General features: G+C 43.2%; 1 protein-coding gene across 2 annotated transcripts in view; it reads left to right on the top strand.

Moving 5' to 3' along the window:
• The window catches only part of PSMD11 (proteasome 26S subunit, non-ATPase 11), a 28444-nt gene extending 5532 nt beyond the window's left edge, over nt 1-22912 (top strand). Inside the window, exons 3-14 of one of the 2 annotated variants that reach the window (XM_028109222.2) lie at nt 2312-2436; nt 7746-7817; nt 8189-8246; nt 10465-10659; nt 15013-15157; nt 15982-16042; nt 18013-18075; nt 19917-20042; nt 20515-20550; nt 20807-20858; nt 21133-21275; nt 21393-22912. In XM_028109222.2, coding sequence (XP_027965023.1) covers nt 2312-2436; nt 7746-7817; nt 8189-8246; nt 10465-10659; nt 15013-15157; nt 15982-16042; nt 18013-18075; nt 19917-20042; nt 20515-20550; nt 20807-20858; nt 21133-21275 — 1076 coding nt within the window. In that variant the 3' untranslated portion in view covers nt 21393-22912. The remainder of the gene's footprint in view (nt 1-2311; nt 2437-7745; nt 7818-8188; nt 8247-10464; nt 10660-15012; nt 15158-15981; nt 16043-18012; nt 18076-19916; nt 20043-20514; nt 20551-20806; nt 20859-21132; nt 21276-21392) is intronic. The other variant, XM_028109223.2, reaches the window with a different exon arrangement.
• The last annotated feature ends 1218 nt before the right edge of the window (nt 22913-24130 follow it).

Genomic DNA, 24130 nt, shown 5'->3' with positions numbered 1-24130 from the left:
CTCCACAGATAGTGGCTTGCCAGCTGTTTTTGTAAATAAAGTTTTGTTGGATCCCAGCCACACCCATTTGTTCACATATTGTCTATGATTGCTTTTGCACTGCAGTGGCTGAGTTGAGTAATTCTGCCAATGAGACCATATTGCCCAAAAAGCTGAAAATATTTACTATCTGGCCTTTCACAGAAAAAGTTTACCAACCTCTGGGTTAGAGGAATGATACAGACTTCATATCTGATGTAAGCAAGGCCTTTGAACATTTGCTATAATATTAATGAGAGGTACAGGGTATGAAGATCATTTGTCAACTAGCGGGAAGTCTCTAGCATCATGTCATAGGGATTCTTCTGGTCAGCATCTGGCATTATGGCAAAAGCCTTTTCAGAAGACCTGCTTATTTTTTGTAGATGACTCAGTACAGTAGAGGACAGAATTAAGATTCAGAGTTATTGCCAAAGCCAGCAAGATTAAATTCAGTGTGGTAAGTACAAAGTTATATACTTAAAAATATTTATCAAAACAGAGGAAGATGAGGAATTACCTGTCTGTCAAAAAAGACCTTAATGGACCAGTCTAAACAAAAGTGCTATTAAGAAAAAGGAAGTAGACTGTCTTGTGTTACCTCTGGGGCCAGATCAAGAGACTGACTCTACTGGTCAGACCCTACCTGGAGAATTGTTTTCAGTTTTGGGTACTACAAGTGGTATGTTTGCAAAATAGAGTTTATTCAATGACAAGGAATCTAGAAACCAGAACATTGGAGGAACAGTTAAAATAGCTAAAGATGTTTAGCTTGGAGAAAGGGAAAGTTAGGGAGATATAAATGGTAGTTATCTTCAGAAATTTGAAGCCATGTGGAAGGAGGGAAAGACTTGGGTCTAGAAAAGAACAATCCAGTTTGACTAACATTCGAATAGTCAGCTTTCTGAACATTTCTGTCATTAGAGATTGTTCAGAATTGTTCTAGCATAGTAGGAAATACTGTGGGAGAAGGGACATTATACTAAACTACTTTTAAAAAGCTATGATTATATAATTAAAATTTGTACAAATGTAAAAAGAATTTGAGAGGCAAAAATCAGTGCAGGCTGGAGTTGGCTTGGAGGACATAATAGGACTTTAGCTGGACCTAAAAGGATATCTGAGGTTTACATAGATCAAGAAGATCAGGGAGAAATTCTACATGGGAATGCAGCAGGAGTGAGGCGTGAAAGCACACACACGTCTAGTCTATGCAGGGGTGAATGGAGTGACAGAATGGGGAAGATGTTAGTGGAATCAAAGGTCAGTACTGGGGAGTGAAGGAAAAAATGAACTTTTCCACTGTATAAAGTTCTTTTCGTACCTGACACAGTCCCATGCATCCTGTGACTATTCAGGCAGTTGAGGATTTCAGGACCCTGAATTAGCATTCTCAGGAGGGTGAGGTTTGCTTGCCCTGAATTAGAATCCTCAGGAGGGTGAGTCCACAATTGGAGAATATTAAAGAGGCGGTGGCACTAAAGTAATTGTAACCTACATTCCAAAAGTACTTCCATAGTTATCGAGTTGAAATATTCTCTAATTTCTACTCTTGTTTCTAAAGATGCTCCCTTAAAATGACTGTGCCACCTTCTTTTCCTATAGAAGGGGAGAAAAACTTCTGTGGTGGACACCTTTTTTGGTCATAGTTTAAGACTTAGCCTTTACAGATAAATGAAGAATTTTAAGTATATGTTTAAGGGGAAAACACCCTAAGTTTTCTGTGAAAAGTTTAGTCAGTGCCGGGGAAGTGATATTGCTAAAAGCCTAAACTGGAGAGAACTTTGGGAGGGGAAAAGGGAACCTGGAATTGAACATCTTCATCTGTTTTAAGGGGGAGCTGCTATGGTAGACTTGGAAATTCAGCAACAAAACACCCCTCCCATAACCTCATCAGATTTGCCAGTTGTGAGGAAGTGATTTTACCTCAGGTGTCAGAGGCACAGCGTATTTCATGTTCTAGAAAACTGCGCTCTGAGACTGTAAGCACTTGGCAGTTTATCTGTCATTAAGATGGGTAAATGAGGCTGAGAGACGTGAGGTTTTCCCAGGGCCCTCATAGTAATCCAGTAGCTGAGTGTGGACTAGAATACAAATTTGGTATATGTTGTTCACTCATTTTTGCTACTCTGTTACCTGCTAAGAATGCTTTAAATTCCTACTATGTATCATATAGTAGACTGATTGCAGTGACATAAGGATGGATTTTATGATCTTGGGTCATTATTTTAATGGGTATTTTGTCTCTAATATTGATGTTTACTTTTTCTTTTCTGAATTGCCTTCCACACAGAGCTTGGAGGACTCCTGAAGTATGTGCGACCCTTCTTGAATTCCATCAGCAAGGCTAAAGCAGCTCGTCTGGTCCGATCTCTTCTTGATCTGTTTCTTGATATGGAAGCAGCTACAGGGCAGGAGGTAAGCTACTTTAATGGCAGAAGGTGGACAATATGGACAAAAAGTCTGTTTCAGTGAAAGCAATGCCTGCCTGCACTGTGGTACTAATGTGGAAGGGACAGCTGGGAGGACAGCTCAGGACTTATCATGTCAGTTTCTCTTTGTTACAGGGCATTTGATACTTTGGGTCTGTTCCATGCTTTGCTTTGTAAGTGGAGATTGTCAGTGGTCCCTGGAATCCTCATTACATCAGGGTCACAAACTGATTCTTGTCTTTGAGGTATTGTATTGCCACACCTTTGTAATATTTTCTGTGTCTGTGGTACCTTTCATTCTGTGTCACAGAGCTCCTTGTGAGCACTAAATAAGTCTTGTGGCATCCCTTCTTGGCGTGTTTTGTACTGCGTATATGCCTTTATGGAGGGGTGAGCATCCATCTGTTTGTGTCTCATGTGTGCAGAAGTGACTCTGGTGTACCTGTACATGTCCTCTACAAGTTCAGACCAGACCCTGAACCATGCTAAGCGTGCCTCTTTGGAATCAGTGAGCCTCTTCTGAACTTTTGAAGATAGCTGTATTTTCTACAGTTCAGGAGGAGACACTACCAAAGTTAAAACTTTTTCTGTAAAAAGCCGCAGATTCAAGCAGGATAGATTGTGGTTGCTTGAATCTGTTTGTAGGAAGAATATAGTTGTATTTCCTACAGATACATTGCTTAGTATTCACTGAGTGCCCACTGTATGCTAACCATTGTTACATATACTGGGGATACATTTATAAAAACACAGTCACTGTTCTCATGGGGATTATATTTTAATGAGGAAGGCAGGCAATCAATAAATATATAAAATGTCAGGTAATATAAGGACAGGGGTAGGAAGCTGGCTGGTTATATGTCTGATTGTTTGCTCTAGCCTCTGTGGGTGTAAGTAAAAGGTATGAAAGGGCACAGCATTCTGAGTAAATAATGAGAAATTTCAGAAATCTAGGACATGCTTCCCACTTTGAAATCAGGTCTTTTGTAAAAATCTGCTTTCTTGCCTTAATCATTCTTTGAGGCCTAGTTTAAACACCATAAACTCACTTCATTTGTAGATAATTCATTTGTAGAGAACTTTTCAAATTTGTGGCAGAACTATGTTTCATGATGGTAGATCAAAAATAGTTAATATTTAGATGGCTGTCTTTTGAACCAAAGCATTAGAATTATTTTTATGACTAATTTAAAAGAAGAGGTGATTTTAATGGGGTGTTAGTCTTATCTAACCCTAACTTTTTTTTTTTAATTGTACTTTGTTCTCATGAAAAAGCAGCACCATCTTTTCTTTGAAATGGGGTGCCTTATAATGGACTGACCAAAAATGTTAGTTTGAAACAGACTGACACGTGTTACTTGGAACTTTCTAGGTGGAAAGAATTAATTATCAAAGCTGCTCCTTTGCACACCGAAGTCTCCGGAATTTTTCCCTTCCCATAGCATAGAGTTAACTCAGTGGATGGAACTGCATTTTTGTAACGAGCAGTTCTCCTACTCCTTTTTGGAGGTCCATTAAATCATAATTCAGTGCTCTCCTGTAATTGGCTAGTGGTATTTACTGGCCTTTATCATGTGGCTCAGTGTCTGGTTAGGCCCTCCTGTCTAAAATATCCCATCTGCTTTACATTTCTTCATATTTATTTTGCTTTTTAACATCTGTTTCCTCCTTAGAATAGAAGTTCCATGAGGATAGTTACTTTGTCCTGTCCAGTGCTGTATCCTTGGCACTTAGAGTAGTTTGGCCCAGAGGAGCTACAGAACTCATATTTGTTGGAGGAATGTATGGATAATGCCTTCCCTGTGGTCAATGCTTAGGAGATACTTTTTTGAATTAAGACATAAATTTATTGAATTGAGATACAAGCATAAATGTTATTACTACATTAGGTGACTCAGGGTCTCTGATTTGGAGAAATTGGAGCTATGTATTCATCTTGGAACATTCTAGGTTCTTTTAAAATTCTTTGAGGGATGGAAAAGGATAGGGGAGCAAGTTGTAGGTCACTATCGTAGTATTGTGGCCTGAGGCAAAAGAAGAAGTTTGTGAACATTGTTGAGAGACTTAGGAGTTTTGTGTTGCGGAGTTTGGTACCCAAGAGGATGGAGGAGGGGATTTTCCTTGCCTTTTTCTGTTTGGAAACTAACCATAAGTCAGATTTACAGAACAGTTTCTAGCTTGCTGTATTCCAAAAAGGTGGTAGGAAATCAGGTTAGGATTGAGTGAACTGCAGCACTAAGGATTAGCGCCTAGAGAGTGGGGATGTAGGTGCAGGTAAGGGAGAGTGAGGATGGGGTGGTTGGCAAGGGTGGGAGGGGGGTAGAGAATTGGGGTGAGGAGGGGACTGAGCCAGACCCTTGCCAAATAGGGAACTGAAATTTCAAAATTAACCTTACCTTTCTGGGATCTCTAGGTAGTTGCCCAGGGGAAGCCATTTTTGGTATAGTCTATCCACCTGAAGCCACAATAGCACATTTTGAGAAACCTTACATCGAATCATGTTATTGAAACAGTTATTTCCATGGCAAAAAGGAGTTTGTGCTAGAGAATTTCAGACTTGGAATAGTAGTTACTATTTTCCCATAAGGATTTAGTTAATAAAGGCATTTAAAAAAATCGTTAAGTGTATTGATTTAAAACTTAAATGTCTGGGGCACCTGGGTGGCTCAGTCGATGAAGTGTGTGCCTTGGGCTCAGGTCATGATCCCAGGGTCCTGGGATCGAGCCCTGCGTCGGGCCCCCTGCTCCATGGGGAGCCTGCTTCTCCCTCTCCCTCTGCCCCTGCTTGTGTTCCCTCTCTCGCTGTGTCTCTCTCTCTCTGTCAAATAAATTAAAAAAAATCTTTAAAAAACAAAACAAACTTAAATGTCTGATTTCTGTCACATCAGGCTTTTGTACTCAAATAAGGGCTTTCTCCAGAAGCAGGGGCTCCTCCTATATTCTTATCCCCTTTATTAGTCATTATCCGCATTAACAAAGCACAAAGCCTCAAACAAAATAGTTGTGTAGCAAGGCCAATGGCCTTTAAAATTTTTCCTTAGAATTGAGGTGCCGGCTTTACCAGTTACAGTCCTAGATAGTGCAAATCATGTACCCTGTAATGGATAACAGTTAGTTCAGTTTGTTAAAAAATCCCTGCTCTAGGAGAAATGTCAGTACTGACCTGAACTAGAGCACTGGAGATAGGGTCAAGTTCTGATCCCAGCAGCTGGTATGTGACCTTGAGTGAGTCGCTTCACATCTGGACTGTCAGGGAAATGGGGACAGTCGAGATGATGGAGTAGAATTCAGTTCTTAACTAGAGATCTACATCTGAGTGTCCAGGCTCTATTCCAGACTACTGAGTCAGGAGCCTCGGCATCCATTTTTGTATTCTTAAAAAAGCTCCCTGGGTAAAACTGGGACGGTAAGCATTTCTTAGCCCCCCCCCAAGACATATAGGACTAAGGACTCTTGTATTTTCGTTGTTAAACACATTCAGCAAAGTATTTTTAGTTCCATTCACGTCATGAACAGAGATCTTACTTTGAATTTGGCTTTTCAGAACATAACTCAAAACTCTGAAATTGTGGTTGGCTTGCTTTTAATTTAGTTTTTGGAAAATTTTTAGGCAGTTGGTTGAATTTAGTGCTGGAGATTAAGTAGCCACCAGGGGGCTTCGGTGAGTTATAAAGGTTCCCTTGAGTCTTACTGGTGAATCCTCCAAATACCATGTAATGTCATCTGTTTATTTACTGAGCTTGAGCTTAGGATCTAAAGGCAGAAGATCTGTCAGTTTGAATTATGTGCTGTTCCTTTTCTTTCCTTATAACACCTCTTAAGAGCAGTTCGGATGTACATGAAGATCTGTTTTATTAGCAGTCAGTTCTCCAGAAAGTTCAGTTTCTTTCTTTTTTTTTTTTTTAAGATTTTATTTATTTATTTGACAGAGAGAGGGACATAGTGAGAGAGGGAACACAAGCAGGGGGAGTGGGAGAGGGAGAAGCAGGCTTCCCGCGGAGTGGGGAGCCCAATGCGGGGCTCGATCCCAGCACCCTGGGATCATGACCTGAGCCAAAGGCAGACTCTTAACCGACTGAGCCACCCAGGTGCCCCGAAAGTTCAGTTTCTTATTTTATGCTCTGATTAGGAATCTTAATACAAAACTTGCAGTAACAGAAGTGATACAAGATCTGCAGTACTTAATATGTACTTTCTCAAAGCTAGTATGTCACAGGTACCTGATGGCATGTAGACCATCTAGCATAGAACACTGCTTTAAATCAGTTATTTTGCACATTATCTTAACTGCTTGGGTGGCAGGTAGAATTGGGGGTTCACAGCACCTTTATTATTTTTTTATTCATTCCTTTTTTTTTTTTTAAGTAGGCTCTGTACCCAACGTGAGGCTCTAACTATGACCCTGAGTTCAAGAGTCACATGTTCTACCAACTGAGCCAGCCAGGTGCCCCCAAAGCACTTTTAAATAAAGCCTTAAAGTCCTTTTAAGTGTTAGGCTAATTGTAATTTCTTTTTACTCCCTTTAATACATGCTGAGTGTATTATATTGTGATGATGAATTGGTTAGTTGCACTTGTTAGTATTGGAAAGGGAAGAGCCAGCTGGGCCTTTTGAGTCTTACGAGCAACTGTTAGGAACAAGGCATTTGTGCTTAGGCTGAGAATTTCTCCCCTTTATTACCAATGGGTTCATATTAACACATTGCCATTACTATTTGTAACTATTTAGGGAGAAATTTCTGCTTTAAAGATTTCTCAGCCATTGTAGAAATCTGTATTCCAGGCTATATATATTTTGGAAGTTCTGGGTCCCTCCTGGGAAGGTATACGAGGAATCTTGAAGAAGAATCTCTTTTTCTTTTTTTTTTAAGATTTTGTTTATTTGGCAGAGAGAGACAGCGGGAGAGGGAACACAAGCAGGGGGAGTGGGAGAGGGAGAAGCAGGCTTCCCGCTGAGCAGGGAGCCCGATGTGGGACTCGATCCCAGGACCCTGGGATCATGACCTGAGCTGAAGGCAGACGCTTAACCGACTGAGCCACCCAGGTGCCCCAGGAAGCTCTTTTTCAAAAGAACACAATCTAAGCACAAAGATACTTTGTGTGTAAAAAGTCAAGTTGATTCTCCATTATGATATAACCATTACACAGTGAGATACCGATCAAGGTATGTCCCCTGAGACATTAAGTAGAGCAAGATGGGTAATATGTAAGGAGGAAATTAAAGCTATTCTCCAAAGCAAGGTTTGTGGGAAGAATGTGAGGACATAATATTGCATGTCCTGTCTCTTTGTTGCAGGTCGAGTTGTGTTTAGAGTGCATCGAATGGGCCAAATCAGAGAAACGAACTTTCTTACGCCAAGCCTTGGAGGTATGTGCCTACATTAGTGCTGCTTTCAGGTCTCTAGGCATTAGGCTGTGAATGTAAGTAACACCATTCTGATCAAAAGTATTTTCAGTAATTTTGTACTAGCCAGGCACCCAAAGATTATTGATAGCGATCCCACTCATGAGAATACCTGCTGTGTGGCTCAGAGAACTAAGCAGCAGGACAGTGAGCTTAACAGTCACCGGCCATAGTAGCAGATAGTACCCTGGGCTACATCGTTGCTTAGGCTAGATTTGATGCTCTCTCCAGAACTTGTATATTCAACAGTAACAGTTCTGTGACTGTCAATCTTTGATTTCTTTCTTTGGCTTTTTTCTTTCTTTCTATCAGTCAATGCCTTTTCTCTTTCCTAGGCAAGACTGGTGTCTTTGTACTTTGATACCAAGAGGTACCAGGAAGCATTGCATTTGGGTAAGTAAGCTGATAGAAAGTAATAAGGCAACCTAGCTGGCTAAATGTATTCTGAACCTGGCCACTCTCATTAGTTACATATTAATAATTTACGTTCTGCCTACTTCTAAGAAGGATTTAAAGTGGCTTTGCATTAACTGAATCTGTCATGGAGAAATGCCATTTGGAAGTTCTAAGTAACTTACCAGAGTTAATCTGTCAAATTTAGGAAACCAAAGGGTCAAACGACAAGTGTTTTCCTATTATGTTATTATACTTGTTTATAATTACACTTAAAATCTATTTTAAAACTCAAGAAATTAATTGGTGCAAATGTATATGGTGACTAGAGTGAGCTGACTAAAGCCTTTCCCCTGTGTGGCCTTTGAACACCCTGAAGTCTTTGCCTGCTGCTTTTTTTTTTTTTTTGTAATTGGTAGATTTGGACTGTTTTCCCCAGATCGAAGAACATGGCTTCTCATGATCTTAAGGTGAAAAAACTGCCAATATTCAGTTTTTATCCTGCAAAATGGCATTTCATTTGGTTCAAACGAAAAGTAGCATTAAAAAGATGTTTTGTTTTTTAAGTTTTATTTATTTAAGTAATCTGTACACCCAATGTGAGGCTCAAATTCATGACCCCAAAATCAAGAGTCGCATGTTCTTCTGACTGGGCCAGCCAGGCGCCCCCCAAAAATAACAGTTTTATTCAGATGTAATTCATAGACCATAAAATTCACCCTTTTAAAAGTGTATGATCCAGTGGTTTTTAGTATATTCATAGTTGTACAGTCATCATCACAATCTGGTTGCAGAACATTTTGTCACCCTGGGAAGAAACCTTGTACCATGTACCCATTAGTTATCATCCCTGCCACCCTTCCTGCCAGGCGGCCCCGAATCTACTGTCTGCCCCTGTGGGTGTGTCTGTTCTGGACATTTCATATAAACAGTCATATAATATGTGGTCTCTGTGATTGGCATCTTTCGCTTAGCATGTGTTCATGTTATCCATGTTGGAGCACGTATCACTACCTCATTTTTTTTTTTTTATTGCCGAATATCCATTGTGTGGTTATGCCACATTGTAGCCATCTTTGTGGGGGTGAAAGTGGTATCTCATTGTGCTTTTGATTTGCATTTCCCTAGTGACTAGTGATGTTGAGCATCTTTTTATGTACTTATTGGCCATTTGTATGTCTTTGGAGAAATGTTTATTCAGTCCTTTGCTTATTTTTTAATTGGGTTGTTTGTGTTTTTATTGTTTATTCTGGATAAAAGTCCCTTACCAGATACACGATCTGCAATTTTTTTCTCCATTTTATGAATTGCCTTTTCACTTTCTTGAGTAGTGTCCTTTGAGGCACATTTTAATTTAAAATCCATTTATTTATTTTTAATTTAATCTTATTTTTGAAAGAGAGTGTGTGCATGCGTGTGAGTGGGGGAGTGGAGCGGGGTGGAGAAGGGAGAGAGAGAATCCTAAGCAGGCTTCATGCCCAGCGTGGAGCCCGACGCATCTTGATCTCACAACCCTGATATGACCTGAGCCGAAATCCAGAGTTGGATGCTTAACCGACTGAGCCACCCAGGCGCCCATAAGTCCCATTTATTTATTTTTTTGTTGCTTATGCTTTTGGTATCATACCTAAGAAATCATTGCCTAATTCCAGATCACAAAGATTTACTACTGTGTTTCATGGATTTAGCTCTTACGTTCAGGTCTTTGACTTATTTTGAGTTAATTTTTATATATGATGCAAGTTTGTTTGGATATGATTTCCTCATCTGAGATGGGAAGAAGGTGTATTTGGAGAGCATTGGCATGTCCAGAACTCTTTCCTTCCCCTACCTACTTAGTGCCTGCCATTTCTTAGTCGTTGGATTCCTAGACAGGAAGAGAATGCGATCTCTAGTGGCTGTCTGAACTGAATAACTAGTTTCAGTGTGTTCTGGGTGGAACTTCTCATTGTATTCAAATCTTCGAAGGAAGCTTATAGGACTTTTGGTTCTAATGTTTTCATTAGTGTGCCAAAAACTTGAAAGAGATCTGTGTTTCCCTTTGGGAAGATAGCATGTTGGTAAAAAAAATTTAATTCTTGCAAATAGACCACTTCTCTTTGAGTTCAGGCAGGTTTCTTTATCCTAAGTGTTCTTGTGAGGGTGGGAGTGAGATGTTATAGTATTAAGGTATTATGATTATGGCTAACAAAGGGGTATATATTTTTTCCTGCTCTAGGTTCTCAGCTGCTGCGGGAGTTGAAAAAGATGGATGACAAAGCCCTTTTGGTGGAAGTACAGCTTTTAGAAAGCAAAACATACCATGCCCTGAGCAACCTGCCGAAAGCCCGAGCTGCCTTAACCTCTGCTCGAACTACAGCAAATGCTATCTACTGCCCCCCTAAATTGCAGGCCACCTTGGATATGCAGTCAGGTAACACCCTAGCTACTCATGGGATGTTTTCTTAAAGCTCTTCTTATTTCACAGTGGGAGATGGGGGGATAGAGAATGTAATTGGCTAATTCCGCTCAAACTTCTCAGAGAAACCCAATTAGAAGGGTACCTTCCCTCCTATTAACTTGTTAACTGTCTAAAATATATTAAGAACATGCTTATCTGTGGCTGGCTGGGCAACCTGTTTGTTAGAGCCAATACCCTGATAGGTTTAAAAAGCTCCTTAACCTCCATTTGAGTCACTCATTTAGGGGGCGCTATTTCTCTCCAGGGTTAGACTAACTCAAGTCTCTTGTCACTTGGAGACCTTGGTAAAGCATGTTAGACTTTTCCAAAGGGCCTCAGATCAGGGCTAAGGAAGGCCTCCTCCACTGCCCTGCATTTCAGTTGAGTATAGTGGATACCTTTCTGATGGAGTGTGTGAATATTGGGGCTCAGAGGTCATGGATTGGCAGTGGAATGCTTTTTCTTGTGGTCAGCAGCTTTTATTAGTCATAGTTTATCATCATTATGGAAGGAACACTGGAATTGGAGGCAGAAAACTAGTGTAAGTCCTGGTGTTACCTCCCTGCAATCTCTTTTCCATATTTGTGTAAGAGAAAGAATGCCTGCACTACCAGTTTATCAGGTATTGTGAGTAGCAAATGGCTTATTTAGTCATTCAGAGATTAAGAGGAGGAGCTCTACAGACCACCTTTCCTAGGTTGAAATTTTGGTTCTGTCAGTTTGATTCTGTCAAATTTTGGTTCGTGTGACTTGGGCAAATTACTTAATATATCTTTAGTTCATCTGTAAAGTGGTGATAATAATCATACCTCCTCATAGGATTGTGGTGAGGATTCAGTGAGATGGTGAATGTGAAGCTCTTACCGCAGTACCTCGCTTGGACCAATATTGGCACTTTCTTTAAGCTGCTCCTCTTTCATTATGCCGGTCCTTCAGGGACAAGAGATGAATTATTTTGCAGAGGAAATAGAGGCCATGTTTACGTGAACCCTCCCCTCTTTCCTCTCCAGAGTTTGTATCACAGTCCAGTTCACTCCATATTAAGAATGATTCTTTCACCTGTCTTTCTGTTCCATTCTAAGTCTCCAGTCTTTCTTCTCCACTTGTATCTTTCTCTTCGTCTTTGAACTGCCCCAGCTGCAAAAAGCACAGCCCTTTCTCCTTTCTAAATTGCTGTCTTCTTTTGCCAAGTTTCTGAAAAAGTTGAAAGAGTATCCTTACTTTGGGGTCTCTTTTGACTCCTTGAAAGAAGTCAATAACCCCCTTATAACCTCTGACTTTTAGGGGGAAGCTGACCCTATTGAACACTCCAGGCTTCTTTGACATCACTGTCTTCCTCATTCTCCTCCCTTGACTAATTGTCCTTGGTCACACTTTGCTGTTTCCTCTTCCTTCTTACTTTTTTTTAAGTCTTTTTTTCTTTTTAACATTTTATTTATTTATTTATTTGAGAGAGAGAGCATGAGAGAGAGCACATGAGAGGGGGGAGGGTCAGAGGGAGAAGTAGACTCCCCACTGAGCAGGGAGCCCGATGTGGGACTCGATCCCGGGACTCCGGGATCATGACCTGCGCCGAAGGCAGTCGCCTAACCGACTGAGCCACCCAGGCGCCCCCTTCTTACTTTTAAGTGGGGTGTTCCTCAGTGTTGTTTCTTCAGTTTTTTTTCCATTCCTGTTCTCTGTTTCCTGTCTAAAGTGCCATACTCACCCATGGCTTCAGCTGCTGCATGCCACTAGTGGTCTCCTCATCCAGATCTTCAGTAGCTTCCCTCTCTCCCGAATTCTAGATTCAGATTTCCAGCTGCATAATGGACATACATGCCTAAATGCCTCATAAGTGTCTCAGCCTCAATATGTCAAAAAGCAAAATTATCTAACTCCTCCCTCAACCTTCTTTTTCCTGTTCAAGTTAATGGTATCATTATTGATTTAATATTGCTCAAGCTATTGTCTTTGGAGTAATTTTGACTCCTTTTTCTCCTCACCCCTCATACCCAGTCAGTTGCTAGATCAGGTGGAGTCTGTCCCCAAACCTACCCTTTCTTTTCCATCTCTGCAGTCATTGCTCTGATGAAGGCCCAGGCCACTGGAGCAGTCTTCTGCTGGTCTAACTGTCCTGATCCCTTTTTCCAATCCACTTTTTTTTAACTGACCCCAAAGTCATTTTTCTCAAACACAGATCAGATCATGTAAGTCCTTTGTTTCAAATTCTCCAGTGGTTTCCCATTATCCCCAGGCTACATTTTACTTTAACATGGTATGCAAAAGGAAGGCATCTTTTCCTTTTCATCAGTCACCAAATGGTTTTGTGTGTTCTTGCTGTTGTGCCTTTGTGTATTTTTTCGTCTTTGCTTGGAAATTCCCCTTCTCATCTGTTCCCTTGGCAAAGTCTCATGTATCCTTCCAGATCCAGTTCACGTCTCCTCTATAAACCCTCTCTAGTGCCTTCTTTTCTTTTGGACTTCCCCTTTCAAAGCTGTATTTTTTTGTACATATTGTGGTACTAATCTTTTTTCTGTTTTGGTGGCCATCTTTCCCACTATGAGACTATGAGCTTCATGAGGGCCTTTTATTCATACTTATTTCCGCTGTAGTAACTGTATCAGTGGCTGGCAGATCGTAGACATTCGTTAATATTTGTGTTGAATGAGTGACAGTTTAGTTTTTTGTTTTTGTTTTTTTTTAAATAATAAACCTCATATACTAGCCTTGATGCTTGGAGTCCTAATGTGGGCCCTATTTATTAATGTATTTGGGAAAGCAGTATACCAGTTCTTGGGCCTTATTTTACTTTTTTTTTTTTTTTTTAAACCAGTCTTATTGTGGGTCTGGTCTGTTCTCTTCTAGCTTTGGACCAGGAGGTATGGGGAATGGAGATTTATCTCCTCTAGTTTAGCAGTGTTAATAGTTTGTTGGATATTCTTGAGGGAGCTCAAGAGAAGGGTGGAGTTTCTCCAGCTCTTTATAGATAAGAGCAGTAGAGAACAACGGTCTGATTCCTTTAGCCTCAAAATGAGAGGCTTCTTGGGTAGAGTAAAAAGTACTAGGGTGTGACACATTTCACTCAGTAAATGGTATTAAGTCAGAGGTTCCCAGATGGTGTGGAGGCACACAGCTATGTGATGCTAGGTGGGTTAAAAATGTGCTGAAACACTGTTCCCTTGGGTCATGTGTAAGCACTTCCATCCTTTTACTTCAGGGTGCTGAGTACTTTCTCTGTGTACCTCGATGTGAAAAATGTTGGGAAGAACTGTGGTAAACAAGTGAGGCTGAGGTCTTTAACCTCATAAAGGGCTGAAGCACAGTTAGAACTGATACACACTCCGAGGACTTTGATGCCTCCCAAGCTAGAAAGAACTAAATTTTGTGTTATCCCAAGTGATAGCATAGGTGGGCAGTAATAGCAAGTTCAATCAGAGTTAGCTTCATTGGGATCAACCCAGCTTCTAAACAGTAGAGACTTGTTTAGATAAACTCTGGTATCTCAGCCTGAGTAAATACTGCTTAACCATATACAGTTAAATTAATTTCATGGATCTGGCATTATATGAAATCTATATATTGATTGCATCTAGGCAGAAGCACATCTGTAAATGACAACTATCTGAAGCGAGAGTATAAGAAGTTAGATTTTTTTTCTCTTATGAGAGCTGCTTACGTACAAAAACGTCAAGCTTAGAAAAGCTATCTTAGGGGCACCTGGGTGGCTCAGTTGGTTAAGTGACTGCCTTTCGGCTCAGGTCATGATCCTGGAGTCCCGGGATCGAGTCCTGCTTTGGGCGCCCTGCTCAGTGGGGAGTCTGCTTCTCTTTCTGACCCTCCCCCCCTCATGTGCTCTCTCTCTCTTATTCTCTCTCAAATAAATAAATAAAATCTTAAAAAAAAAAAGCTATCTTAAAGAAATGTTATTAAAACAGGTTATGCAGGCAGTCCAGGGATGTTTGGTTCCTGACCTATGAGGGTGATGTCCTGAAGGGTAAGTGTGGCCTTTTCTAGGGGCTTTAACAGATAGCAGAACCGCAGTGGTGCTGAGAAGCATGGGGAAAGATGTTAGTACGTAGTTTTTAGGATCCCCTTTAAGTAGGGACTCTAACTCCTTTGGGATTTATATTGTCAAGATGACATTGAACAGGGAGACTGAAGACCTGGGTTCTCATCCCAGCTTTACCACTAGCTGGCAGTGACTTTGGGGCAGATCCTTTATCCTTTCCTGACGTCATCACCTAGTAGATGGGGTTGGGATAGATTTTGGAGGCTCTTTCCAGCTCTGATCTTTGATGGTTCTGTTATTTTATATGGTTTGTACTTCTTTCTTCTCATGTCCAGGTATTATCCATGCAGCAGAAGAGAAGGATTGGAAGACTGCGTATTCCTATTTCTATGAGGCATTTGAGGGTTATGACTCCATCGATAGCCCAAAGGCCATCACATCTCTGAAGTACATGTTGCTGTGCAAAATCATGCTCAACACGTAGGTGCACATTAACTTAGGGATATGAGAACTCAAGTTCTTCACCTCAGTTTCTGCCATGAAGACATAGCTTGCACAGGGAGTGGGCCTGGTTAGAAGCAGCAGCTGCGCCTCTGGGGCTTGTTGACATAAAGTGGGAGGATTGAAGGTGTTCCAGAGCGTTTTTGCTTGCTAGTCTTTGAGAATCGGGGAGACAGATTAGAGAAATCTCCTTTCCAGACTCTTGGAGTGTTCTCATCATCCTGCAGTTACTCTGACCAGGGAGTTGCTGAGCACCAGACAGAGGGCCTGGAAATAGCTTACAGTCCAGCAGTGGCCAACTGGGCCAACCAGAGTGGGGGTGTTAAGGACGACTTTAGGGAGAGGTTTGAGAAGGGGAACAACGGCAAGTGGGACAGATCTTTTTATAAGGAGTTCTGCAGAATTGATCCACATTCTTTTGGGAATAAATATGGTATTGACTAGGACTCTTTGGGTCTTTGCACTACACAGGGCTTATGTTTTAACAAGACCTGTTGTCTGGGGATTTGACTTAGATTTATCATCCTGCCTGTTGGGTCTGTTACTTTTGGTACATTGATTGTGGCTTTCTTTTTAATGCTGGAGTTTTTCTACTCCTCAATGCTGGGCTCGGGCCTAGGGTAGAGATAGCCCGGCTTCTGTGAGGTGAGGGACATAATGAGTTTAGGGGTGGGGATTCTTACCACTGCGGGCAGGCTTCTCAGTGGAATTTTGAGAAAAAGAAATTTGCTTAAACCCATACTTAGAAGCATAATGTCTTGGAGTGGGGACCAAGTATGTCTTTTTTTTTTTTTTTTTTCTAGCCCAGAAGATGTCCAGGCTTTGGTGAGCGGGAAGCTTGCACTTCGGTATGCGGGGAGACAGGTAGGGAATACCTTGACTGTAATTGTCATCTCTGCTCACTCTGAAGCCAGTACGTTGTCAGTCATGATGCCCCGTGAGACCGGTGCTCTTCATGTCTCCATTCTGTATTCTCTGCGTGGCGCCCCTGCCACTCCTCCTGCCACCCCTTAAGCCCATTCCGTGTATTTTCTATACTGTTAAATCCTTCGCCTGGAGGGTCAGTGTTTGGTGCTTTAATGGACATAGGGAGTTACAGAACTGAAGTGTAGCATTTGCACGAGTTAGGCTGCATTTAGCTTTGACCAAAAATTTATCTATCATGAGCCTGACTTGCAAACTTAACGTGTGCAGAACATGAAGTGTTGGATTCTCCAGGAGTCTGGAGCTTGGTAAGGTCTGGTGCACATGTGCTTTATAGGGAGGTTGAAGTGCTTAGGGCAGGAACTGGGTTTTGAAGGCTCACCCAAGTGCTTCTCAGTACCTTTCCACTCATGTCCTGAGTTTTGAGTGTGGTGCAAGAGGCCTTTGATAGTCGGTAGCCCCTTTTGTGCCTGAGTAGATATGGGTATGACCTGTGTAAAGGTGGTCTCAGATGCCTGGACTATCCCTTCTTTGTACTTTGATTATCAGTAGTAAAGTAAAAGTAATCTTTCTAGATTCCAAATGCAGTTGTCTCCGAACAATAGACACATTAGCAATCTCATATCTTTGGAGGGATGGTCACAACAGATGGTTTCTTTCTTTTTTACAAGTGGCTCTAGTTTTGGGCTCCTAGTTTTGACCACAGTAATAGTTGTTATTACTATAGTGAAGGACTCACTGCTCTATCTAGAATTAGAGTTGAGGAAAACAGGCTAAGAGAGGTCAAGTGTCCGGGACAAGGGACAAGGTCAGATAACTATTAAATGGTGGAGCCAGACTTTAAACTTGGGTTATCTGGCTCTTAGTTCCAGGCTTTTCTCATTATGACATTTGTTCTATCTATGGGACAAAGGCCGAGACAGACTATAGTAATGATTAGTTTTGCACCATTTCAAAGTCTGCCATATTACACACACCATCCTTATGTAGGTGCATAGGCTGGTACCAGAGGAGCTCCTTCTGGTCCTTTGTACCTTGATGACCGTTTTCAAGCAGGTGTCAGGACAGACTCCCAGAAAGATTGTAGGTTTCTGGCTGAGTGGGGACTTGGTAGCTTGGTGAGGTGCCTTTTATAACCAGGTTAGAAGGTGACCTCAACAACTGATTGTACCTTCCTCCCTCTGTGGCATTTTTTTTTTTTTTTTAAAGATTTTATTTATTTATTTGTCAGAGAGCGAGAGAGAGAACACAAGCGGGGGAGTGGCAGGCAGAGGGAGAAGCAGGGCTCCCCACTGAGCAAGGAGCTTGATGTGGGACTTGATCCCAGGACCGTGGGATCATGACCTGAGCTGAAGGCAGTTGCTTAAATGACTGAGCCACCCAGGCGTCCCTCTCTGTGGCATTTTAACGTTGAGTGTAATATGTAGAATTTTGGTGGCTAACCCTGATGAAAGTAGACCCTGGCTCAGGCTCTGTACCACACGTAGCGGAGTAAGACTCGATTAAGCACAGGTACGACCTGAGGCTAAGGGCAAGAAAGAGTCTGTGGGCTTTGGGAATAAGGAGTCTTGGAGGAGGGGGAAAGATCATAGTTCTCTTGTCATTTTTTCTTTTAGCTTGTTACCTTTGGAGAATGTTGTATAAGGGCCTTTTTTTTTTTTCCCCCTTCTTTTTAACTTCCTATCTCCTAGTATTTTTAAGTCATTTCAGGTTTCAAAGGGAGATTGGTTGGGACACAGTGGTGGTGTTCTAGCTCTTCTTCCCCGGCCTCTGAAGAAGATCAGTGGTGGGGCGGGATCTTCCTTGCAGCCAGAAGTTGTGTGGACATAGCATACTGCTTAGGACATTTATTGGGTGGGATGTGAGTGTGCAGAGTAGATCGTTGTCACTGTTTTTCTCTTAACTCTTAGACAGAAGCATTAAAATGTGTGGCTCAGGCTAGCAAGAACAGATCACTGGCAGATTTTGAAAAGGTAAGCATGGTATTGGGTTGGTAGGGAATGGGTGGAGGAGAGGGGCATTTACATACTTAAAAAAACCTTTTTATTTGTGAATGATTACAGTTTCACAAGCATTTTCGAAGATAGTACACAGTGATCCCGTGTACCATTCACCCAGTTTTCCCCAATGGTTACGTCTTAATTATAGTACAGTATCAAAGTCTGGAAATAGTTAAGCACTTTTGTACAATGAAACTTGTTGAGTTGTAATACCTCATTTATATATAGTACCTTTTAGTTTCAAAAAGCTCTTTCATCGGGGGCCCTTGGGTGGCTCAGTCAGTTAAGCGTCTAACATGATCTCAGGGTCCTGGGAACAAACCCCACGTTGGGGAGTCTGCTTCTCTCTCTCCCCCTCTCTCTCTGCCCCTCCCCCCGCTCATGCTCTCTCTCTCTTGCTCTGCTCTCTCAAATAAATAAATAAAATCTTAAAAAAAATTGTTCTTTCATCTTTTTCACCTTGATTTTTCACAGCATACCCCTTCTCTGCATTTTATGGTTGAGGGAGCGGGGGCTCAATGAGGGTGCTGGAAGCCCCCTGGCTCACATGTCAGGGATCGACGCCAGCCCTGCCACTTGTTCCTCAGCTCCAGAAATGCCAACTCTGCTTCTCTGGGGGCAAAAGAGAAGTCTTGATGTGTGCAAACGGACCAAAAGACACTTCCTGAGGTTGACCTTCGAGGCTTGCTTTGCCTCCTGTGACTTTCACTCATTGTTAGCAGAGGTTGGAAAAGGGAGGAAAACATGCCTGAGCAGTAGAGTGAGACTTGTATATTCTCTTCTGAGCCTCTCCTCTCTGTCTGAGTTTAATGACCAATTTAATAAAAATAAACGTAGATCTAGGAAGAAAAACTTAGTGTGGATGGAGGCTAGACCATTTGGCTCTGGCTATCCCCAAGAATCATCATCTTTGTTGAGCTTTCTTGCCAATTTCACTTCTTTACTTGGCATGATTTGCTTGCTTCTCTTAACACCTTATAGCACAGCTGACAGGGTCGATATTGAGACCATTTCTCAAAATAAATTATATACATGAATACACAAAAAAGACTAGATAATTTTATCCTAAAGTTTGGGATGTTTGATGGGACACCTCTATTATTAGGGGTTCCTTGGGGTAAGGGCCTGGGAAACATGAGGGCTAAATAAAATTAGGTGTTTTGCTTTCTGTTAACTGCCCAACTGTATGTTCATGTGCTTGTAAAACTCCACGAGCCAGTTGTGGGATTCAGCATTTCCCATTATTTTTTATTTCTTACTTTATAAGAGAGAGCGAGCAAGCTTGCACACATGGAGGGGGAAGGGCAGAGGGAGAGAGAGTAGGCTCCATGCCCGGCCCGACATGGGGCTCGATCTCACGACCCTGAGATCATGACCTGAGCCAAAATCAAGAGTCGGACCCTTAACTGACTGAGTCACCCAGGCACCCCAAGTATTACCCATTATTTAACCTCAGAATTCTTTTTTTTTTCCCCCCTTATTTTTCCTGGAGACCCTCTTTGCTCTGTGGGATACCTGGGGACAACTGCTTGTGTGGTGGATTTGGCTTTCAAGCTGAGCTGTTCTTGGGGCTTACATGGTTTGGGCTGTCAACGTGAGGCTTTCCAACAGAAAGATGGTGCCTAGAAAGGGCTCCATCTTTTAGTTCCTGATGTTTCTTCTGCCTTCTGTCATAACTCTTTAATCTCATATCCTCTAGAACTTGAGTCACCCATGTGTTTATAAGGTCCAGCAGACTACTTAGGAAGCCAGGGGTGGTGGCGTGGCTTCACATGCTTCTCTCTGCCAATCTCTGTGACCGTCTTTCTTGGCAGGCCCTGACAGATTATCGGGCAGAGCTCCGGGATGACCCAATCATCAGTACACACTTGGCCAAGTTATATGATAACTTACTGGAACAGAACCTGATCCGAGTCATTGAGCCTTTTTCCCGAGTTCAGGTAAGGACCCTCCTGGGGATTCTAGTTCTTCTCTGGGTAGGCATCCTCTCTCATCCCCTCCCTTCCCACACCTATCCAGAATAGGAACTTGCTTCCAAGACTGTGTCTGGTGGGCAAGAGGCTTGGGCTTTTCTTGACACAGAACAAGAGTTGAGGATGAGCTGTGGTGTGGAGGCTGGTGAGATTGCCCCTGCTTGTCCCGAGTGCAGTCCGCCCCTTGCTTCTGTAGTCACCGTGCATGTGGTAGACGTCTGTGTTCCGGGGGTGTGGGACAGGGGTGTGTATGGTCTAGTAATGAGAGGCAGGCAGACGGACAGAGCACGAGAGGCCTGAGCCTGACCAAAGAGGGTCTGCCCCAGGGAGATGCTCGGCTGGGTTTCAGCTGACTTGGCAATCCCAGCCCCACCCTGTCCCCAGATTAGAGGCGGAAGTAGGACTCTCAGTGTCGCTGTCTCTCTGCCTTTTCTTGTAGATTGAACACATATCTAGCCTCATCAAACTCTCCAAGGTAAGGAGTCCTGAGCTTGTCTTGGGAGCAGGGCGGGGAAAGGGCCATGTGGAGGCGGGTAGCATTTCCACTCATTGGGCCTTGTTGGAAAGTCCTCAAACTTCATAGTGTCGAATGGGGACCGTGAGCTCAGAGCTTGAGTTACATTGTTGCTGTTTGGTTTATAATCCATTTGCCCTTTTATACAGAACTTTCTTGTCAGTGTGATCTTTGACTAGTGGATACCGGTCCCTTTAATCATGTGCTTTGATTTTAGGCCGACGTGGAAAGGAAATTGTCACAGATGATTCTTGACAAGAAATTTCATGGTGAGTAACAGTGGTGAAGCGGTTGACGCATCACGTTCTTGTTTATCTTGAAAGGAGATGTTCCATTTGTTTCACCTGGTAGCTCCCTACGGTCGTCGCTCCTCTTATCCCTGTGATGAGAGTGCATAATAAACATGCCCAAATGGAACACAGAGATGATTTCTGGTTCTCCTCCTTTCTGGAGAAAGGGAGGCAGCTAGGGAGTGGGCTGCTTCTCAAGTGCCTTTGTGTCTAATCCCTTCTTTTACCTGGGTTGCCCTTGTGTTTCCTGCAGGGATCTTGGACCAGGGGGAGGGTGTCTTGATTATTTTCGATGAACCCCCAGTAGATAAAACTTACGAAGCTGCTCTGGAAACAATTCAGAACATGAGTAAAGTAGTGGATTCCCTCTACAATAAAGCCAAGAAGCTGACATAGGTGAGTGCTGGCTCCGGGCCCCGGGCCCGGGCAGCGCCGTCTTCTGCCTTCTAGACTGAAAGCCTCTGGGTGGCCTCGAAGCTTCCCTGAATGACACTGCTCTGTCTTCTCTTGCAGAGTTGGATCTGTAGCGGTCCTTTGGAGAGTGTGTGTGGCGGGAGAGTGAAACCTTTGGGGAAAATGCTAGGAGATTCTTTTTTCTTTTTGTTCTACTTTTCGCTCGGAAAGTTTTTAAATCCTCATTTGGTGCATCTGTATTCCAGCCAATAGGTGTGCCAGTTTTCATGTAATCTTTACTGGCCCAACTTGGGAGTGGGGAAATTGCTTAAAAAAAAAGAAAAAGAAAAAAAAAAGGTTATTCTAAATAAAAGGAAAAAGGCTTACACTACCTAAAGCTGTGCTCTCTGCCTCCGGGGAGAGCCCCGCCACCCACTGGGGCTCCTGATCCACCTGCTGGGCGTCGCCTCTCCTCCTCTTCAGAATTGGGTGTTTGCCTGACCATCAAAGCAACGACTTTTTATTCTGTTTGTACTGAACCAAAACAAACAACTGTGTATAGACTGCTATTTTCTTTTTTATTTGAAACGAGGCGTTTTGGTGTTCTTTCCCCTGCCACAAGGCCTGTCACCCGCCCTCCCCCCCCCAACAATGGCTCCAGCAGACTGGCCAGAGGGCCCGCCGCCGCCGCCCCTGCACAGCTCCACGCCGGCCTGTGGAGGAATGGGGCCGAGGCCAGGAGCTAGTGTCCACCGGGGCCACACGGGAGCAGTGTGGGCCCTCAGGGGGCCTGCTGTGCATGTGGCTCTTTTTAACACAGTAAACTAGATTAGATGTCAGTGTTTTAATTGCCCTTCTCTGCTCTTCTCTCTGTCCCTTCTCTTTCCCCGCTCAACCGGGAGACCGTCCGCTGTCTCTCTTTCCCCCTCCTTCCCCTCTAGGGGAGTCAGGCTGTCTGAAACCCATCAGCTTCTCTCCCTGTCCCACTCCTTCTGCTGTCAGATGGATTTAGTCTTTTTTTAAACAAGTGAACATTGGAAATGAGACTGTGGGGTGTGGGTTTTCTTTTTTCCTTGCTTGTTTTTTTTTTTTAAACCTTTGTTGTTGGGTTTTCGAGCAACCTCATGTCCCCCTCCCAGGGAGCTGCTTTATTTACCTCTTAGAAACCACATGGCTGGGGGGTAGAGCACTGTGTCTCAGCACGCTTTGTGTCATGGTCGGATCGCGGAGAGGGGCTGCCGTGCCGTTCGGGCAGGTAGGCTTCTAGAAGCGCCCCCGCGCGCCCAGCCGTGCTTCTGCCCCTCAGCTGTCTCCTCTCCTCCTCCCTCCTGCCTCCTTCCTGCTGGCCTCCTTTTCTCTTTCTTTCCCTTTCTCAGATTATCCTTCCAGGTTTTCGTAATAAATTTGTATTTTGTAAAAGGATTTTGTTGTACCAGGTTTTGCATCCTCACTGAATCTGACTGGCTTTTACTTTCCTCTCCAAAATCAGGTTTTTGTTCTCAACATTTCTCCCCATCATGTCCAGTCACTGTTTTGGTTTTGGCACCATCAATATCAAATGTACAAACGGTTCTTGCTAACCAACACCAGGTATATCTGATGTTCAGATGAGTTCCAATAAAAATTTTTTTTTTCAAAAAGTGTCCTTTCTTGAGTGCTGGAGGGCTTCTGATCAAGTCCACACAGCTCTGTAGCCTTCTAGACCGGCCAGAGCTCTGGTACCTCATTTGCTTCATGGGAGACCTTTAGATCTGGGGTAAAGTGGAGGGATTTGGATAAGAAGATTGGTCGGTGAGGTCTGAAACGGGAAGTGGTGTGCAGGGATCCTTCTGTTCTTCCAGGGCAACATGGTCCAGTGAGGACGAGGGGTTGGGCTGGGAGAGCCTCTGCTGCTTCCTTGGTGGGGAATTGTGGTGTGAGGGTTGTATGAAGTCATTACCAGTGCAAGTGCCTGGAGAGTCCTGACACTCAGTTGTGGTTTTGTTTTTGTTGAAACCTTCAAAAGCAGTGATTTTCATACTGCCCCTCAGACCCTGGCAGCGGTTCTTCTGAGGGGCCCTAAGGCCAACTAGGGGTGAGGGGGGAGCTCTCACCACCGTTCCACTCCAGTCCCAGCCACTTTGTTACTTTGTTTCAGTTTTGTAGAATCTCTGTATAGTTTCTATAGTTGCACTTGCAGGAAGAATTTTGCTTCGCCAAGGGACCCTTAGAACTATCCCCAAGGCATCCAGCCCTGTAGCTGGTGAAGGGGGGGGGTGGTTTCCCCAAGCCTAGGGCTGCCCTGAGGGGCTCAGTCGGCAGCAGCCCTTCCTCTGCTCCCTTTGTGGGTCTGACGACCACCTCTAGACCTGTGCTGTCCACTGTGCGGCCACTGGCCACATGTAGCCTTTGACATGTGGCTAGTTCGAAGTGTGATGCATTGCAGATGTAAACAAACCAGACTTCAAAGACAGTATGAAAAAAATGTAAAATAGCTCAATTCTTTTATATATATGTGCAATATTTTGAGCATAATGGGTTAAATAAAATATATTATTAAAATCCACCTGTTTCTTTTTTTTAAATTTTTTTATAATGTGGCTACTCAAAAATATTCAAATACCTATGTGGCTTGCATTTGTGGCCCATGTTATATTCTTTTGGATGATGCTGCTCTAGACCTCCAGGGCTGCTTTCCCTCTCTGGCCTCAAGGGAGCTGGGTCTGGGCACAGCTGAGGGGGTCGGGTGGCCCAGAGGCTGGCCTGGGCCCGGCTTCCTTACCTAGGGACCCTTCCTGGCAGCAGCCCTCATGTGTCATGGCTTTCTTGTGTGCTGATGAGATGGCGATGGTGTTGGGAGCAGAGGCTGAGGCGCTTGG

The sequence above is a fragment of the Eumetopias jubatus genome, unplaced genomic scaffold, assembly GCF_037043125.1.
Source record: "Eumetopias jubatus isolate StellerSeaLion01/CBP00866 unplaced genomic scaffold, mEumJub1_p1.0 scaffold_10, whole genome shotgun sequence".
Lineage (NCBI taxonomy): Eukaryota > Metazoa > Chordata > Mammalia > Carnivora > Otariidae > Eumetopias > Eumetopias jubatus.
Note: the sequence above shows the minus strand (reverse complement) of the source record. Positions and strands in the feature narration are given on the sequence as shown.